Source organism: Entelurus aequoreus, linkage group LG17 (genome assembly GCF_033978785.1).
Source record: "Entelurus aequoreus isolate RoL-2023_Sb linkage group LG17, RoL_Eaeq_v1.1, whole genome shotgun sequence".
Taxonomy (NCBI): Eukaryota; Metazoa; Chordata; class Actinopteri; order Syngnathiformes; family Syngnathidae; genus Entelurus; species Entelurus aequoreus.
In genome coordinates this window covers 26,205,400-26,222,344 of record NC_084747.1, presented here as the reverse complement: position 1 = coordinate 26,222,344, position 16,945 = coordinate 26,205,400, and the positions used below count along the sequence as shown (strand labels likewise).

The 16,945-nt window shown below is 37.7% G+C and overlaps 1 protein-coding gene across 4 annotated transcripts in view; it reads right to left on the bottom strand.

Annotated features, from left to right (window-relative positions):
* Window positions 1-9,149: 9,149 nt before the first annotated feature.
* The window catches only part of pdzd2 (PDZ domain containing 2), a 138,322-nt gene continuing 130,526 nt past the window's right edge, over window positions 9,150-16,945 (bottom strand). For 3 of the 4 annotated variants that reach the window (XM_062025386.1, XM_062025387.1, XM_062025388.1), the window contains 3 exons: window positions 13,141-13,411; window positions 12,619-12,741; window positions 9,150-9,979 (listed from right to left, as the gene is read on the bottom strand). In XM_062025386.1, the coding sequence (XP_061881370.1) occupies window positions 9,813-9,979; window positions 12,619-12,741; window positions 13,141-13,411 (561 nt within the window). In that variant the 3' untranslated portion in view covers window positions 9,150-9,812. Of the gene's footprint in view, window positions 9,980-12,618; window positions 12,742-13,140; window positions 13,412-16,945 lie in introns of those variants that run through there. The other variant, XM_062025389.1, reaches the window with a different exon arrangement.

The following is a 16,945-nucleotide window of genomic DNA, read 5'->3' as shown; positions in this document are numbered from 1 at the left end:
GTTGTAATTGGGTGAAAAATGTGGACTGACAAGAGGTGAAAACAGGGCTTTGGAAAACCGGGAATTCTGGAAAAATACTGAAATTTTTTGGAAATTGGAAAATGGTAGTTTGATTGTCCAAGGTGAGTGGAAAGTGTTGAAAGTGGAACGGTTCCAATCGGGTGAAAAATGGGGGAGTTGTGCAAGCTTGAAAAAAGACCCATTTATTTTTAATGGGAAAAAGTCCTGGAAAACTGGGAAATTCTGGGTAATCCGGGATATTTTTTTATACTTCAATGGTTCCCATCAGATGACAACAGTGGGCGGGCTGTGGAATAAGAAGTGGAACAACAAATAGATGATTCTTTTGTGCTTAATGTCTGGGCATTCACACAACAAAGCTGCTGTGAACAGTAGGAAGGGGTTACCTGACGCCTGAAACATTTGTGGGGGGTAGGGGTGTGTACTTTTCACTTTAGCCACCGGAATGCAGTAGAGTGTTGAATATCTTAAAACGTGTTTTGTTGCAATTCCAACTTTGACCACAGCGTCAGTTGCTAAATTGAGCGGCACTTTCCATCATTTTCAGTAGACTGCATTGCAAAAGGATTAGCTCCTCCCCGAACCCCTCATCCTCTCGCGCGAAATCAACCCAGGAATCTCTACTGTAGGCTGTTTTTTTTATTTTTTTTAACTATAATTCAAATTTAAAACTGCAAAAAAAATCTGAAGTTGATTTTAAAATGTAGGTTTTGAAAGTAGAACTAATGAATATTCATATTTTTAACACTTTTATAATTTTTTTTTTTTTTTACTTTCCTTTGACTCATTTTCTGTTTTGGTTTGTCTGCAGAACTTGAACTTGGGACGAAGATGACAAAGACCTTCCTGAAGCCCTGACCTCAACCCCACTGAACTGCACGGAAACCTTTCAAGGAAGTGAGGGCTCGATGATATCTACTCTGCAAACACAACAGACCAATCAATCAACAAAAGCCCAATCAATTGATTAGACCTAATAGGTTAGACCTAATTGATTAGACTTAATTGCTTAAAACTAGTTGATGAGACCTAATAGATTAGACCTAATTGATGTGACCTGACTGATTAGAGCAAATTGATTAGACCCAATTGATTAAAAGCTAATTGATTAGACCACATTATTTAGAACGTGTAGATTAGATATAATAGATGACACCTAATTGATTAGACCTAATGGATATGACCTAATTGATTAGAGCTAATAGATGAAACCTAACTGATGAGACCTAGATGATTAGACCTAATTGATTAGAGCTAATAGATGACCCTTATTGATTAGACCTAATTGATGAGACCTAATTCATTAGAACATATAGATTAATCCTAGTTGATGAGAAATAATTGATTAGACCTAATAGATGAGACCTAATTAATTACACCCAATAAATAAGACCAAATTGATGAGACCTAATTAATTAGACCTAATTGATAAGACCTAATTAATAAGAACAAGTAGATTAAACCTAATTGATGAGACCTAATTGAGTATACATAAATAATTATACCTAATAAGACCTAATTAATTAAACCTAATTAATTGGAACGAATTGATGAGACCTAGTTGATTAGACCTAATTAATTAGAAGGAATAGATGACATCTAATTATTGAGATTTAATAGATTGTACCTAATTGATGAGAGGTAATTCATTAGACCTAATTGAGGAGACCTTATTGATTAGAGCTAAATGATGGGACCGAATAGATTAGACCTAATTAATTAGACCTTAAAGATGAGCTCTAATAGATGAGACCTAATTAATTAGAATAGATGAGACCTAATAGATTAGACCTAATTAATTAAATTTAAAAGATTAGCTCTAATAGATGAGACCTAATTAATTAGAATTGATGAGACCTAATAGATTAGATCTAAATGATGAGAATTTATTCATGAGAGCTAATAGATGAGACCTAATTGATTAAAACTGATAGATTAGCGCTAATAGATGAGCTGTAATAGATGAGAGCTAATAGATGAGAGCTAATGGGTCATGACGAGAGTAGACAAGTTCACGAAGACACATTCCTAAAAATGACTTCAAGTTTTGTTGGAAAAACTGGAGAGTCCCTCAAGAACTATATTTCACGGCGGAAGGATACGTGCTGTACCAAGTACCTCCTGACCGCGCTACTGCGCATACAAGTAAATACTGTTACTGCACGTTGTGTATGAAACAAAGTGTACTCGAAGGACCTGCAGACATGATTTCCTGACAAATACTTTACTGTGGCTCCCTCTTGTGGCCAAACCAAATGATCAGTAAATGAAGATGTAATACATTTACTTACTTAGTGTACTTGTACATGTGTACATGATTGCCTGATAAATACTTTACTGTGGCTCCCTCTTGTGGCCAAACCGAATGATCAGTAAATGAAGATGTAATACATTTACTTACTTAGTGTACTTGTACTACTTGTACATGTGTACATGATTGCCTGACAAATACTTTATTGTGGCTCCCTCTTGTGGCCAAAACCGAACAACGCAACTTCTAATCACTTCAAATGATCGGTGTATGAAGATATTTACTTAGTGTACTTGTACACGTTTACTGTAGTAGTATTATAGTGTAGTTTTTTACTGGTAGTACTGAATCATTAGGTCTTTATAAATGTAACATTGAAGATAAAAATGGTATATTTTGACAGTGTTAATAGGAAATGATCAATAATATTTCAGCTTGCTCACAGGAAGTTGCTCTTTGTGTTTGCATCATTACTCATTTTACTTCTCTTTCTACTTGGATTCAAGATTGTCATTTATTTCCCTATCAAATATAATTATAAACTACTTACCATCACTTTAATATTTAACTATTATAACTTTAATATTTAATTATTAATTATAACTTTAATATTTAACTATTAATTATAACTTCAGACTACTTATATCACTTTAATATTTAATTATAACTTTAAACTATTTACCACCACTTTAATATTTAACTGTAACTTTAATATTTAACTATTAATGATAACTTTAAACAATTTACCATCACTTTAATATTTAACTATTAATTATAACTTTAACATTTAACTATTGATTATAACTTTAAACTATTTACCACCATTTTAATATTTAACTATTAACTATGCCTTAAAATATTGAACTATTAATTATACATTTAATTATTAATTATAACTTTAATATTTATTATTAATTATAACTTTAATATTTAACTATTAATTATAACTTTAAAGTATTTACCATCACTTTAATACTTAACTATTAATTATAACTTTATATTTAACTATTAATTATAACTTTAAACTTCTTACAATCACTTTAATATTTAACTATAACTTTAAACTAATTACCCCCACTTTAATATTTAACTATTAATTATAACTTTAAACTACTTACCACCACTTGAATATTTAACTATTTACTAAAACTGTAATATTTAACTATTAATTATGAATGTAATATTTAACTATTAATTATAACTTTAATATTTAACTATTAATTATAACTTTAAACTGTTTACAATAGGGAGGTGTTTAGGGCACGCCTGGCCGGTAGGAGGCCACAGGGAAGACCCAGGACATGTTGGGAAGACTATGTGGGCTCTGTACCGAGGATGTCGCTGTGGCTTGTGCAGCCCTTTGAGACACTTGTGATTTAGGGCTATATAAATAAACATTGATTGATTGATTGATATGTCTCCCGGCTGGCCTGGGAACGCCCCGGGATCCCCTGGGAAGAGCTGGAAGATGTGGCTGGGGAGAGGGAAGTCTGGGCTTCCCTGCTTAGGCTGCTGCCCCCGCGACCCAACCTCGGATAAGCGGAAGCAGATGGATGGATGGACAGACAATCACTTTAATATTTAACTATTAATTATTACTTTAATATTTATCTATTAATTATAACTTTAAACTATTTACCATCACTCTAATATTTAACTATTATTATAACATTAACATTTAACTAACTATCACTTTAATATTTAACTATAAACTATCACTTTAATACTTGACTATTAATTATAACTTTAATATTTAACTATTATTATAACTTTAACATGTACTATCACTTTAATATTTAAATACAACTTGAATACATTATTATTTAACTATCACTTTACTTTTTTAACCATTTAAAGGAGCCATATGTAGGAATGTGGCCAGAAATGGTACTGCAATCACGGTCAAAATTCAGTCGTCCCCTCCCCCTCTTCATGACTGAGGTTGCCAGATACGAATCTGAATCCTACTCCAAAGAACTTCAAATGGCAATGGACGCTGTAGGTTTCGCTGGTTTATGCTTCTTGCAAGATGGTTTACTAAGTAGTTATGCCACATTTGACTGATGTCCATTAGTATTTGTAAAGTTACGCGGCAATATTTTCGTCAGGAGTAGGGACAGATTGTTGGCATTAGCTTGCTCAAATGTCTAGTTTGACCGCCCTGTCAGTTGGATGACATGTAAATACAGGCTAACGGGCTTATATTTAGCCTGTATGTCCACGTCTCCATTTCCATTTATTACAAGTAAGAAGAAAAGGTAAATGCCTGACTTACCTATCAAGGAGGGACTTAGCAAGTTTGGCGTCAGATGAAAAAAAAATCTTCAATGGCCTCCATCTTTCAAAGGCGTCCTGATACAAATCCTGGTTTTGTTCCTGGCTTTGTCATGAATAAATTGAGAATGGTAACTTTTAGATGTACTAAGGTCTGACATGTTTAGTAACTTTACCAGTGGCAGTCGCCAGACCAAGATGACGTAACTGACAACCTGGATGTGACACACTCACACACAGTACTTTCTCATTGGTCAAACGGTGGAGGGCGGGGCATCGAGATGAAAACAATATTAAGATTTCGGGGCTGTAAATCTAATTTTGAAATGAGCATATGAACTATTGTTATCAGTTATAGAGGTGTTGGAAAAAAAGATGATTTATTAATAATGTCTTTTGACACACATCAGGGCCATTAAATTATTACATATGGCTCCTTTAACTATAACTTTAATACTTAACTATTAATTATAACTTTGGGACAAGCGAATGGATGGATGGATATTTAACTATAATATGTAACTTTAATATTTGACTATTACTTTAATATTTAACTATTAATTATAACTTTAATATTTAACTATAAATTATAACTTTAATATTTGACTATTACTTTAATATTTAACTATTAATTATAACTTTAATATTTTAACTACTAACTATAACTTTAATATTTAACTATAAATTATAACTTTAATATTTAACTATCACTTTAATATTTAACTATTAATTATAACTTTAATATTTAACTATGAATTATAAATTTAATATTTGACTATTACTTTAATATTTAACTATTAATTATAACTTTAATATTTAACTATCACTTCAATATTTAACTATTAATTATAACTTTAATATTTAACTATTAATTATAACTTTAATATTTAAGTATTACTTTAATATTTTAACTACTAACTATAACTTTAATATTTAACTATAAATTATAACTTTAATATTTAACTAACACTTTAATATTTAACTATTATTATAACTTTAATATTTAATTATCACTTTAATATTTAACTATAAATTATAACTTTAATATTTGACTATTACTTTAATATTTAACTATTAATTATAACTTTGATATTTAACCATCACTTCAATATTTAACTATTAATTATAACTTTAATATTTAATTATTAATTATAACTTTAATATTTAACTATTAATTATAACTTTAATATTTAAGTATCACTTTAATATTTTAACTACTAACTATAACTTGAATATTTAACTATAAATTATAACTTCAATATTTAACTATTAATTATAATTTAAATATGTAATTATCTTTTTAATATTTAACTGTAAATTATAACTTTAATACTTATCGCTTTAATATTTAAATATAACCTTAATATTTAACTATTGCTTTACTTAAATATTTAACCATTAACTATAACTTTAATATTTAACTATAACTTTAATTTTCAACCATTAGCTAGAACTTTAATATTTAACTATAACTTTAATATTTAACCATTAGCTATAACTTTAATATTTAACTACTATCACTTTTAATATTTAATAATTGTAACTTATTGTACAGAATAACTTGTAATCTATTGTAACTATCAATTTTAACTTATCGCAACTATTATTTGTAACTTATTGTAACTATTAATTATACCTCATTTTAACTACTATTGTAAATATTATTGTAACTCATCGACCCGGACTTGGGGACTGAATCCAGGTGTGTCGCATCTTCTTGGTGTCAGCCTCAAGGTCACACTGTCAGAAATTCCCGATCTTCGTAATGTCAGCCTCTAGGGGACTGAATCCAGGTATGTCCCATCTTCTTGGTGTCAGTCTCTAGAGGACTGAATCCAGGTGTGTACCCAACCTCTTGGACTCAGCCTCTAGGTCACACCATCAGGTATGTCCCATCCTCTTGGAGTCAGCCTCTAGGTCACACCATCAGGTATGTCCCATCCTCTCGGAGTTAGTCTCTAGAGGACTGAATCCAGGTGTGTACCCAACCTCTTGGAGTCAGCCTCTAGCTCACACTATCGGGTATGTCCCATCCTCTTGGAGTCAGCCTCTAGGTCACACCATCAGGTATGTCCCATCCTCTCGGAGTTAGTCTCTAGAGGACTGAATCCAGGTGTGTACCCAACCTCTTGGAGTCAGCCTCTAGCTCACACTATCGGGTATGTCCCATCTTCTTGGAGTCAGTCTCTGGGGGACTGAATCAAGGTTGTGTGCCATCTTCTTGGAGTCAGCCTCTAAGTCACACCACCAGGTATGTCCCATCTTCTTGGAGTCAGCCTCTAGGTCACACCATCAGGTATGTCCCATATTCTTGGAGTCAGTCTCTAGGGGACTGAATCCAGGTGTGTACCCAACCTCTTGGACTCAGCCTCTAGGTCACACCATCAGGTATGTCCCATCCTCTTGGAGTCAGCCTCTAGGTCACACCATCAGGTATGTCCCATCCTCTCGGAGTTAGTCTCTAGAGGACTGAATCCAGGTGTGTACCCAACCTCTTGGAGTCAGCCTCTAGGTCACACCATCAGGTATGTCCCATCCTCTTGGAGTCAGCCTCTAGGTCACACCATCAGGTATGTCCCATCCTCTCGGAGTTAGTCTCTAGAGGACTGAATCCAGGTGTGTACCCAACCTCTTGGAGTCAGCCTCTAGCTCACACTATCGGGTATGTCCCATCCTCTTGGAGTCAGTCTCTAGAGGACTGAATCCAGGTGTGTACCCAACCTCTTGGAGTCAGCCTCTAGGTCACACCATCAGGTATGTCCCATCCTCTTGGAGTCAGCCTCTAGGTCACACTGTCAGAAATGCCCGATCTTCTTGGTGTCAGCCTCTAGGGGACTGAATTCAGGTATGTCTCATCTTCTTGGTGTCAGCCTCTAGAGGACTGAATCCAGGTGTGTACCCAACCTCTTGGAGTCAGCCTCTAGGTCACACCATCAGGTATGTCCCATCCTCTTGGAGTCAGCCTCTAGGTCACACTGTCAGAAATGCCCGATCTTCTTGGTGTCAGCCTCTAGGGGACTGAATTCAGGTATGTCTCATCTTCTTGGTGTCAGCCTCTTGGTCACTCTTTCCAGGTGTGTCCCTTCTTCTTGGTGTCAGCCTATAGAAGACTGATTCCAGGTATGCCTTATCTTCCTGGTGTCAGCCACTTAGCAATTCATTCCAGGTGTCTCACATCTTCTTGGTGTCAGCCTCTAGAAGACTGAATCCAGGTATGCTCTATCATGTCAGCCTCTAGGTCACTAATTCCAGGTGTGTCCCATCCTCTTGGAGTCAGCCTCTAGGTCACACTGTCAGGTATGTCCCATCTTCTTTGAGTCAGCCTCTAGGTCACACTGTCAGGAATGCCCCATCTTTTTGGAGTCAGTCTCTAGGGGACTGAAACCAGGTATGTCCCATCTTCTTGGAGTCAGCCTCTAGGTCACACTGTCAGGAATGCCCCATCTTCTTGGAGTCAGTATCTAGGGGACTGAATCCAGGTGTGTCCCATCTTCTTAAAGTCAGCCTCTAAGTCACACCATCAGGTATGTCCCATATTCTTGGAGTCAGTCTCTAGGGGACACCCATCTTTTTGGAGTCAGCCTCTAAGTCACAGTCAGGAATGGTCCATCTTCTTGGAGTCAGTCTCTAGGGGACTGAATCCAGGTGTGTCCCATCTTCTTGGAGTCAGCCTCAAGGTCACACCATCAGGTATGTCCCATCTTCTTGGAGTAGATCTCTAGGGGACTGAATCCAGGTGTGTCCCATCTTCTTGGAGTCAGCCTCAAGATCACACCATCAGGTATGTCCCATATTCTTGGAGTCAGTCTCTAGGGGACTGAATCCAGGTGTGTCCCATCTTCTTGAAGTCAGCCTCTAGGTCACACCATCAGGTATGTCCCATCTTGTTGGAGTCAGTCTCTGGGGGACTGAATCAAGGTGTGTGCCATCTTCTTGGAGTCAGCCTCTAAGTCCCACCATCAGGTATGTCCCATCTTCTTGGAGTCAGCCTCTAGGTCACACCATCAGGTATGTCCCATATTCTTGGAGTCAGCCTCTAGGTCACACCATCAGGTATGTCCCATATTCTTGGAGTCAGTCTCTAGGGGACTGAATCCAGGTGTGTCCCATCTTCTTGGAGTCAGCCTCTAGGTCACACCATCAGGTATGTCCCATCTTCTTGGAGTCAGTCTCTGGGGGACTGAATCAAGGTGTGTGCCATCTTCTTGGAGTCAGCCTCTAAGTCACACCACCAGGTATGTCCCATCTTCTTGGAGTCAGCCTCTAGGTCACACCATCAGGTATGTCCCATATTCTTGGAGTCAGTCTCTAGGGGACTGAATCCAGGTGTGTCCCATCTTCTTGGAGTCAGCCTCTAGGTCACACCATCAGGTATGTTCCATCTTCTTGGAGTCAGTCTCTAGGTCACACCATCAGGTATGTCCAATATTCTTGGAGCCAGTCTCTAGGTCTTGTGCCAGCTGTTCAGCTCCCTCCACAGCAAGTCCGTGTAGTTGGAGGTCGCCTGCAACGATGTCGAGCCATCGGGTGCAGGGTTTGCCTCGTGGTCTTCTCAAGCTTGCGGCACTCGGGTCACACTGGAGAATGGCTACGGTCGGATGGTCAGGAGGAAGGCGGAGGACATGGCCTCTCTTGGGTCTGGTCTAGACGTGGCGAAGGGGGCTTGCGCGTTACAATGACCTTGGAGAGCGATACCGTCTGGAGCTCGCTCCTGGTCGGGTCTCCAGGGTAGGTCCCAGACAAACAATGACCACCAACGTGTTGGTACATTATGAGGTGGCAACCCCACCAACCCAGGAGAAACCCCTTTGTTACGAAACCGACTTTCATTCCACGTTTACTTTATAAATTAAGGGCGGTTTTCCATCGAACGTTCACTCTGTGTGAGAAATGGGATGAGGAGCAAGTGAAAAGAATTTGAGGATGATCAGGATCACCGTCTGGATTCAGGACTTTACAAATGGAGATGATTACATTTGTGGGGGGAGTAGGAAACCATTGCAATAATAAATCAGTCTTGTGGGTCCAATTATTGTCTTTGCAAATCTTTGAAAATATCTTCCATAAAATCCTTCCACTCCTTTAAATAAATCACAACAAACATTAGCGTAACACTAAAAAACTTGACGACAACGTTGTATGTTGATGTCATAACTGTACAGCATTAAGATGTCACTTCAACACAACAAAAGTACAACTGTGTAAGACAAGATGGTGATCTCTTCCCTGAAGCTCGGCTGATCTTCTCCTCAGCACTTTAGTTCTCCTACAGTTCTTCCCTGAGCTTGCGGACGGTCAGGTGATTCAGACCGTCGCTAGTCGCCTTGATGATCCTCCAGGCATCGTGATGCATGAGACCCTCCAGGGAACTCCCATTTATTGACAAGACCTCGTCCCCAATCTCCATCAGACCGGACAGCTCAGCAGCGCCCCCTGTGGTGGGAAAGCATAGAGACCGTCGACTAAGTCAAATTCCTCTTCATAACAACACACAATAACCTTCATTGTTTTTGCATCGGACATAGAGATCGTCGACTAAGTTTTTAAACAAACTTGGCCAGTAAGTCGGATTCCGATCCTGATGCTTATTTCATCATTTCATTTCTGCAAATGCAATTTTAATAAGTCAGGATTTTCTACTTTTGAGTTGATCTTGCTTTGGTAAGTTTCCTTTTACGGTTCAGTTTTATAATTTCTGTGGCCTTTGCGGGACCACATGTAATCTGCCATGTCTGTTTGTTCCATCTGCTGCCAGTTTTACACATGCAACCATTTTTTTTTACAAGTGTGCTTTTATTCTGAAGGCCTGACATTATAGAATGTTACATCGATGTTTCCTGAGGGTTGCCAAGTGGACCGGAAGGGTTGCAGCTGCTGGGGATTGTTAATGTAACGGAGGCCAGCTAGCTTAGCTGCACGCTAGAACATTGAGACACGTAAAGTACGTGCCTGACTCCTCTCAATGGGGAGGAGCAGGGACTCTAGTCAGAGTCCAACCCGGATGATGAAGCTTCTTAGGCTATGTCTACACTAAGCCGGATAACCCCTTAAACAAATAATTATTTAGCCTAAGCATCGTGTCAGCCACTAAACCTTAAGGTTTAAGGTAACCCTCCTTGGATAATTTTTTACACGGGTAAGTGCCCCGTGTATTTCTTGAATCTCCGGCTCGTAGCTTTGTATGGACTCATCGATTGTTCACAAACTGAGTTCGGAGAGGAAGTGACGCCAGAAAGACCGCGCCCCACACAGGAAATGACGTCGGAAAGAACGCGCCACAGCCAGCTTCATAGCAACCTGGTCCCACTCGGAGGTAAACATTAGAAATATGGAGGCGAGTCATCCAGACGTGCCCGTGTTTTTCCTTCTTCTACATGTACAGACGCTTGTGGACATCACACATGAATACCTTAAGAGAAAGCGATTGCAGCTATTTGGGATACAACACTTCTCAGACGGCAAGAGAACTTTCCAATGTCCAGGTCAGCTGTGATTCTACTTACCGAAAAACTTAGTCCATTTGTTGAAGGAGAGACAACGAGAATTAGAGCTACCGTGGATGTGATAAAAAAGGTAGTGTGTGCTTTGTATTACCTGGCCGTCGAGTGAGGACTACGGAAAACGGCGAATGCTTTTAGACTGGCAAAGCAGACCGTATCAGTTATTGTCCGCCATGTATGTCGCGGACTCAACGTCTAGGTCCAGAGTACCGTATTTCCTTGAATAGCCGCAGGGGCGCTAATTAATTTAAAACCTCTTCTCACTCCTGCGGTTACCAAAACCATGCGGAATGGGCAAGCATGCGCTAATTATTTTAAAACCTCTTCTCACTCCGGCGCTTACCTTATCATGAAAAGCACATTTAATAAAAAAAAACGTTATTATGATCTTACCTTTACTTGTAAATGGGTCCATGTGCAGCTGCTTCTGATCAAAGGCAGTCTTTGTTATCTTTCTTCAATTTTAAAAGTCTCTGGAGATATTCCTTTAATTATTACCTCCTGCTTCGATTGAAAGTCCAGTTTAGAAAACTGTTTTATTTTAGATATGTAATCCTCCATGTTAAAAGTGCAAGCAAACAATCGCTGCTCATGCTTGCTGCTTGTTGTCTTCTTCTGCAGTACCTGTCTCCTGCAGTACTGGTAGTCGCAAGAAGGATCACTAGCGCCCTCTACCACCAGGAGGTGGGAGTCATTTAATGACTCATATTTGACCCGGCGGAAGTGCCAAGCATGCGCTAATTATTTTGCGAAACGAGTTTGACCTGGCTGTAATTCTAGGCAGGCGAATACTATATTCCCGGCGCCAATTCAAGGAAATACGGTATATAAAGTCACCAAAAAGGAATGGACAATGAAGGTGAAGGCAAAAGAGTGAGGAGTGTCCTGACCAGATATCTAGATCCCGAGATTGACTGATGTAAAATGTTCTTTATCACATTGTTTACGTGTCCAATAAAGATTTGATTAATTAATGATGTCTCAGGTGTGATTCACTACAATAGGGCCCCAATGCACACTGGATTCTAGTTAATTGAAATACCACAACACTGGATATTGTTCAGATAAGTTACATTTAAGAACTTGCACACAAAGCAACACTGGAGGTGACTATGACGTGCACATTTTCCGCGTTGTGCCAGCGGATGGAGGGGGGGAGGGGGTCTTAAACAACCATTGTGTGTGTGTGGACAAGGATATTAGTTGTTAGTAGGTTAGTTGGGATTTACCCTGGCTTAGTGTAGAAGGGACCTTAATCCTAATGGAAGACCGGCCACTTTACGGAGGAAACTCATTTCGGTCACTTGTACCCGCAATCTTTCCCTTTCAGTCCGTATTTTGAGAGCTTTGGGACCAAGATGGCTCGATGCAGAGTCCGCATCACCTGGCGAGCCGTCTTTCCCAAGACCTCGTGGTACTTGGACTCCTCCACTTGGGGCAGGCTGTCACCACCGACCCGGAGAGGGCACCAAACACGTTTTGGCGCCTGTGTCTGCGCCACCTTAAACCCGGCATATAAATATGACATGCCGGGACGTTAAACGACTCCTAAGAGTCTCCCCCCAATATCACCTTTGAATATGCGTTTCACAGTTAGAGGCTTGTCTCCATGACTTGAGGACTTTCCCCCATCCAGGCTGAAGCCGAGGCCAGCAGACGTCTTGTGAAGCTCAACTTTCAAAACCCCGTCTGGACCTAGAATTTCATAAAATAAGACTTTACCGTTCTTGAACTAAATAGAAGAATAGACATTCTGGTTTCCAGAAAGGTACGATTTCTTCGGTTACAAATACAAGTACTTACTGCTTACTGAACACAAGTACTTACTAAATACAAGTACTTACTGCTTACTGAATACAAGTACTTACTGAATACAAGTACTTACTAAATACAAGTACTTACAGCTTACTGAATACAAGTACTTACTGAATACAAGTACTTACTGCTTACTGAATACAAGTACTTACTGAATACAAGTACTTACTGCTTACTGAATACAAGTACTTACTGAATACAAGTACTTACTGAATACAAGTACTTACTAAATACAAGTACTTACAGCTTACTGAATACAAGTACTTATTGCTTCATCACCTGCTCTTTTCTCCAAAGACATGTTGAGGGCTGAGAGCTCCGTCGGTGGCTTGCAGGCTGAGTCGTGTCTTTCAGAGGAACCTTTTTCATTCTTTATACTTCTGCAAATAACTACTCGGGCTTGATTGGGGACTTTGGCTTGATGGAGGCAAGAAACCGCCTCGCCGTGGGTTTTACCGTCCAGACAAGTTCCGTTTATTGATAAAATCTGGTCACCCCTCAGAATGGTTCCTTCCAGGCTGGCTGCACCTTTGCTGAACACCCGATGGACCTGGTGACAGATTCACACCCCCGGGTGACTTAGTACTTGGTGTACAAAGACTTGGTAGCAAGCACAGACCTCAGACCTTCATTGTAGCTGCAGTTCTGTATTGTACTTTCTCGTATTGTGGTACTTGTAGTAGTGTATTGTAGTTGTAGTGTATGCCCTATTGTGTGTATGTCCTACACACAATAAACATGATTATAGGACATACACACAATAAACATGATTATAGGACATACACACAATAAACATGATTGTGGGACATACACACAATAAACATGATTATAGGACATACACACAATAAACATGATTGTGGGACATACACACAATAAACATGATTGTGGGACATACACACAATAAACAAGATTATGGGACATACACACAATAAACATGATTATGGGACATACACACAATAAACATGATTATAGGACATACACACAATAAACATTATTATAGGACATACACACTATAAACATTATTATAGGGCATACACCCAATTAACAATATTATAGTACATACACACAATATACATTATTATAGGACATACAAACAATAAACATGATTATAGAACATACGCACAATAAACAATTATGGGACATACACACAATAAACATTATTATAGGACATACACACAATAAACATGATTATAGGACATACACACAATAAACATTATTATAAGACATACACACAAACATAATTACGGGACATACACACAATAAACATGATTATAGGACATACACACAATAAACACGATTATGCGACAAACACACACTAAACATGATTATAGGACATACACACAATAAACATGATTATAGGACATACACACAATAAACATGATTATGGGACATACACACAATACCGGTAAGCATGATTATAGGACATACACACAATAAACATGATTATGGGACATACACACAATACCGGTAAGCATGATTATAGGACATACACACAATAAACAAGATTATAGGACATACACACAATAAACATGATTATGGGACATACACACAATACCGGTAAGCATGATTATAGGACATAGACACAATAAACATGATTATGGGACATACACACAATAAACAAGTTTATAGGACATACACACAATAAACATGATTATGGGACATACACACAATACCGGTAAGCATGATTATAGGACATACACACAATAAACATGATTATGGGACATACACACATGAACAAGATTATGGGACATACACACAATAAACATGATTATGGGACATACACACAATAAACAAGATTATAGGACATACACACAATAAACATGATTATGGGACATACACACAATACCGGTAAGCATGATTATAGGACATACACACAATAAACATGATTATGGGACATACACACAATACCGGTAAGCATGATTATAGGACATACACACAATAAACATGATTATGGGACATACACACAATAAACAAGTTATAGGACATACACACAATAAACATGATTATGGGACATACACACAATACCGGTAAGCATGATTATAGGTCATACACACAATAAACATGATTATGGGACATACACACAATAAACAAGTTTATAGGACATACACACAATAAACATGATTATGGGACATACACACAATACCTGTAAGCATGATTATAGGACATACGCACAATAAACATGATTATGGGACATACACACAATAAACAACTTTATAGGACATACACACAATAAACATGATTATGGGACATACACACAATGAACAAGATTATGGGACATACACACAATGAACATGATTATAAGACATACACACAATAAACATGATTATGGGACATACACGCAATAAACAAGATTATAGGACATACACACAATACCTGTAAGCATGATTATAGGACATACACATAATAAACATGATTATGGGACATACACACAATAAACAAGATTATAGGACATACACACAATAAACATGATTATGGGACATACACACAATACCGGTAAGCATGATTGTAGGACATACACACAATAAACATGATTATGGGACATACACACAATAAACAAGTTTATAGGACATACACACAATAAACATGATTATGGGACATACACACAATACCTGTAAGCATGATTATAGGACATAGACACAATAAACATGATTATGGGACATACACACAATAAACAAGTTTATAGGACATACACACAATAAACATGATTATGGGACATACACACAATACCGGTAAGCATGATTATAGGACATACACACAATAAACACGATTATGGGACATACACACAATAAACAAGTTTATAGGACATACACACAATAAACATGATTATGGGACATACACACAATAAACAAGTTTATAGGACATACACACAATAAACATGATTATGGGACATACACACAATACCTGTAAGCATGATTATAGGACATACACACAATAAACATGATTATGGGACATACACACAAAAAACAAGTTTATAGGACATACACACAATAAACATGATTATGGGACATACACACAATGAACAAGATTATGGGACATACACACAATGAACATGATTATAGGACATACACACAATAAACATGATTATGGGACATACACACAATACCGGTAAGCATGATTATAGGACATACACACAATAAACATGATTATGGGACATACACACAATACCGGTAAGCATGATTATAGGACATACACACAATAAACAAGATTATAGGACATACACACAATAAACATGATTATGGGACATACACACAATACCGGTAAGCATGATTATAGGACATAGACACAATAAACATGATTATGGGACATACACACAATAAACAAGTTTATAGGACATACACACAATAAACATGATTATGGGACATACACACAATACCGGTAAGCATGATTATAGGACATACACACAATAAACATGATTATGGGACATACACACATGAACAAGATTATGGGACATACACACAATAAACATGATTATGGGACATACACACAATAAACAAGATTATAGGACATACACACAATAAACATGATTATGGGGACATACACACAATACCGGTAAGCATGATTATAGGACATACACACAATAAACATGATTATGGGACATACACACAATACCGGTAAGCATGATTATAGGACATACACACAATAAACATGATTATGGGACATACACACAAAAAACAAGTTATAGGACATACACACAATAAACATGATTATGGGACATACACACAATACCGGTAAGCATGATTATAGGTCATACACACAATAAACATGATTATGGGACATACACACAATAAACAAGTTTATAGGACATACACACAATAAACATGATTATGGGACATACACACAATACCTGTAAGCATGATTATAGGACATACGCACAATAAACATGATTATGGGACATACACACAATAAACAACTTTATAGGACATACACACAATAAACATGATTATGGGACATACACACAATGAACAAGATTATGGGACATACACACAATGAACATGATTATAAGACATACACACAATAAACATGATTATGGGACATACACGCAATAAACAAGATTATAGGACATACACACAATACCTGTAAGCAT